The sequence below is a fragment of the Otolemur garnettii genome, unplaced genomic scaffold (genome assembly GCF_000181295.1).
Source record: "Otolemur garnettii isolate 467f Iridium unplaced genomic scaffold, OtoGar3 scaffold00152, whole genome shotgun sequence".
NCBI classification, from domain to species: Eukaryota; Metazoa; Chordata; class Mammalia; order Primates; family Galagidae; genus Otolemur; species Otolemur garnettii.
In genome coordinates this window covers 3,868,942-3,872,937 of record NW_003852547.1, presented here as the reverse complement: position 1 = coordinate 3,872,937, position 3,996 = coordinate 3,868,942, and the positions used below count along the sequence as shown (strand labels likewise).

At 58.5% G+C, this 3,996-nt stretch overlaps 1 protein-coding gene across 2 annotated transcripts in view; it reads left to right on the top strand.

Annotated features, from left to right (window-relative positions):
• Positions 1-3,590, top strand: part of ZC3H4 (zinc finger CCCH-type containing 4) — a 48,433-nt gene extending 44,843 nt beyond the window's left edge. The window contains exons 13-14 of one of the 2 annotated variants that reach the window (XM_023518979.1): positions 506-757; positions 1,949-3,590. In XM_023518979.1, coding sequence (XP_023374747.1) covers positions 506-757; positions 1,949-3,465 — 1,769 coding nt within the window. In that variant the 3' untranslated portion in view covers positions 3,466-3,590. The remainder of the gene's footprint in view (positions 1-505; positions 758-1,948) is intronic. The other variant, XM_012811227.2, reaches the window with a different exon arrangement.
• The last annotated feature ends 406 nt before the right edge of the window (positions 3,591-3,996 follow it).

The window sequence follows — 3,996 nt, the reverse complement described above, 5'->3', positions numbered from 1 at the left end:
AGGAGACTCGCTTGAGCCCAGGAGTTGGAGGTTGCTGTGAGCTGTAATGCCACGGCACTCTACCCAGGGGGATAGCTTGAGGATCTGTCTCAAAAAAAAAAAAAAAAATCAGAGGTGTGTGGAGTAAACAGCAAAAGATCCATCAGCCCCGTCTTCAGAATCTCCTTTTCAGAGGGACTGTTTTCTGTCTGTCTTTTCAAAGCCTTTTCCACGGGTTCCACTAACATACATACAATGTTCCATCCTGTTTCCACCTCATGAGCATTTGCCCATGTCATGCCACCCTCTCTGTGATCTTCATTTTTCACGGTGGCATCATAGGCGGGAGTCCCTGGTGAGCTGCCTTGTTCCCTTGGTTGGGCTGTCCGTGGCCCCAGACCTGGGAGGGCAGGCACGTGCAGTTCTATGTCTCACCATCACCATTAGGGGCTGCAGCAAAGGGCAAGGGGGGGTTGGCACCGGGAGGCCCTTCCCGACATGAACCCTCGGTTCTTCCCTGCCACAGAGGACTACGGGCACTACGAAGAGCTACCGGGGGAGCCTGGGGAGCACCTCTTCCCTGAGCACCCTCTGGAGCCCGACAGCTTCTCTGAGGGAGGGCCCCCAGGCCGGCCGAAGCCGGGCTCCGGTGTCCCCGACTTCCTGCCCTCGGCCCAGAGGGCCCTGTACCTGAGGATCCAGCAGAAGCAGCAGGAGGAGGAGGAGAGAGCGAGGAGGCTGGCTGAGAGCAGCAAGCAGGACCGGGAGAATGAGGAAGGCATGTGTCCTCCCAGGGGCAGGGGCGCAGGCCACCTGGGCCACTGTGCAGGGGAGAGGTGGGGAATGCCTAGGTCGGGTTTCCTGTCGGGAAGGAGCCTATGGCCAGGGAGGACCCCTCACCAGAACAGTGAAGCCAGGCTGGGGCTGCTGCATCTTCCTGAGAAACTGGAAGTCAGGGCTGCCCTTTTGTGTCTTGGGGTTTGAGAGAGAACTGGATTCCTTCTCCATTGAGAAGGACAGTGGCTGGGCCCTGGAGGAGACAGTAGCCATGGGATTGACTGCCTGTGCCTTTTCTGTGGATTAGGGAGACTCATAGCCCCCTCTCTCCAGACCACGTGCTCGGAGGGTTGCAGGAAGTGGGTAGCAGATAAGCTGGTTGTTGAAATAAATCAGTAGTAACCATAGTTAAAGCCACTAGGACTCAGTGCTTGCGGTCAACCTTGGGGTGTCCATCCTGGGGTGAAATGGATGAGTGGTGTTTAGATCCTGAAGCCAGAGATTGTAGGTGCTCTCAGAAGAGCCAGTGAGCCAGTGGGGACAGCAAGAGGAGGGGCTCCTGGCCTCTGGTGGCTCACATCTCCCCTGTCTGGAAGGTTTTGGTCAGGCCAGATCCTGAGTCTTCCCCTGGCTCCGCCTCTTACCTGCTGGTGACTACAGTTCATCAGCATCTGCTGTTCCCTGAGAGGGGGACATTGTGAATGGCCTGAAGGCATCTGTTAGCCCAGCGAAAGCTGAGTCAGCAGTGGCTGCTGCCAGGACCTCCAGAAAGAGGTGCCTGGAGCTGGACTTGTCATGTTGGGGGCTAAAGCAGCTGGAGAGGGAGGTGGAGGCAGCAGAGCTTTTGACCAGCAGTCCCACTCAGTCCCGGCCCTGCGCCCAGGGCGATGGCACCATGCCTCTATTTTCTCATCTGTGAAATGGCCCTGGTAGTAACACTACCTCCTTGGTGGTTGCAAGTTCCTAAACAAGAGCAGTGTTAGGAAAGCTCCGTAAGCATCAGCCACTGGCCTGCCAGAGCCCCTGCTCTCCTCGGCAGCCCACTGGGAGGAGAACCTTAGGAGAGGAGGCTATGAGGCTCTCAGAGGTAAGAGCTGAGGAGCCATTCACCCAGTGGGCTGCTGTGGGGTCCAAGAAGACTGGTGGTGGATATAGTGGCCACTTACCCTCTCCCTCCTCTGTTCTTTCTCAGGTGACACTGGAAACTGGTACTCCAGTGATGAGGACGAGGGTGGGAGCAGTGTTACCTCCATCCTTAAGACCCTGAGGCAGCAGACATCTAGCCGACCCCAGGCTTCCATGGGGGAGCTAAGCAGCAGTGGTCTGGGGGACCCCCGCCTCCAGAAGGGACATACCACAGGAGGCCGGCTGGCTGACCCTCGTCTCAGCCGGGACCCCAGACTTACCCGCCATGCTGAGGCTTCCAGCGGGTCAGGGCCAGGGGACTCGGGGCCTTCAGATCCTCGTTTGGGTCGCGCCCTACCCACTGCCAAGCCTGAAGGCAGCCTTCATTCCAGCCCCTCAGGCCCTGGCAGCTCCAAAGGGTCTGGGCCCCCTCCCACAGAAGAAGAAGAAGGAGAGCGGGCTTTGCGGGAGAAGGCTGTGAACATTCCCCTGGACCCCCTTCCCGGGCACCCTCTGCGGGACCCAAGATCACAGCTGCAGCAGTTCAGCCACATCAAGAAGGATGTGACCCTGAGCAAGCCAAGCTTTGCCCGTACTGTGCTCTGGAACCCAGAGGACCTGATCCCCTTGCCCATCCCCAAGCAGGATGTGGCTCCCCCAGTGCCCGCTGCCCTGCAGTCCATGCCTGCCCTGGACCCTAGGCTGCACCGTTCCACCACCACAGGGCCTCCCAATGCCCGGCAGCGCCCAGGTACTTCCACAGACCCCAGCACATCCAGCTCCAACCTCCCTGACTTTGAACTCCTCTCACGCATCCTCAAGACTGTCAATGCCACTGGCACCTCGGTGTCCCCTGGCTCAAGTGACAAGCCCAGTGACCCCCGAGTGCGGAAGCCCCCCACCGACCCTCGGCTGCAGAAACCAGCAGACTCAGCCTCCTCCCGGGCTGCCAAGCCTGGCCCCACCGAAGTACCCTCTCCAGCTGGTAGCCCCAGTGGGGAGTCCTCCCCGCCAGCCACAGCTCCCTATGACCCACGTGTACTAGCAGCTGGGGGGCTGGGTCAGGGCAGTGGGAGTGGGCAGAGCAGTGTGCTGAGTGGTATCAGCCTCTACGACCCAAGGACTCCCAACACAGGTGGCAAAGCCACAGAGCCAGCTGCTGACATGGGGGCTCAGCCTAAGTGCCCTGAGGGCAATGGCAAAAGCTCAGCATCCAAGGCCAAGGAGCCCCCTTTCATCCGCAAATCTGCTCTGGAACAGCCAGAAACGGGAAAGGCTGGTGCCGATGGGGGTGCAGCCACGGCCACAGACAGATACAACAGTTACAACCGGCCCCGGCCCAAGGCTGCTGCAACCCCTGCTGCCACCACAGTCACCCCACAACCAGAGGGTGCCCCGCCCCAGCCTGGGGTACACAACCTGCCCGTGCCCACCCTCTTTGGGACTGTGAAGCAGGCACCCAAGACAGGAACGGGAAGCCCATTTGCTGGCAATAGCCCAGCCCGTGAGAGTGAGCAGGATGCAGGGTCCCTGAAAGATGTTTTTAAAGGCTTTGACCCCACTGCCTCCCCCTTTTGCCAGTAGTGTTAAGCCAGAGCCAGGATCCCCTCCACTTCCCCCTCTGAGGGTGGTATTTAAGGGCAGCAACTGGAGTTGGGAACTTGGGGGACAGGGGAAAAGTCTGGGTGTTCTTTCATTTTTCCCTTTCCTTTCCCCCCTTTCCCTCCCTCCCTCCCTTCTTTCCTTCCCTTTTTTTTTTTTTTTTTTTTTTTGAGTAGTACTTTTTTTGAGACTTATAAATTGTATATAACCATCTTCAGTTCTGGTCAGTGCTGCAGGTTTCCCAGGCTCCCCAAGAAAACCAACTTCTGCCCGTGAACAGTTCTGAGCGCTCTGGGCCTTGGCCCCAGTGGGCACTGCCTGGCCAGGCCTCCCTGAGGTTGGGGGCCCAGTGGTTTTTCTGGGCAAAGCTTGGCCCCTTCCTCCCAGGACAAAGGGAACAGTAAGCATCTGAGAAGGCACTGAACGTTACTCATCCCACGCCACTTAGCAGAGAGATGTGGGATCCAGACCACAGCAGGACTGGAGTGGAAGCAGGCCTGGGCATTTAGAACC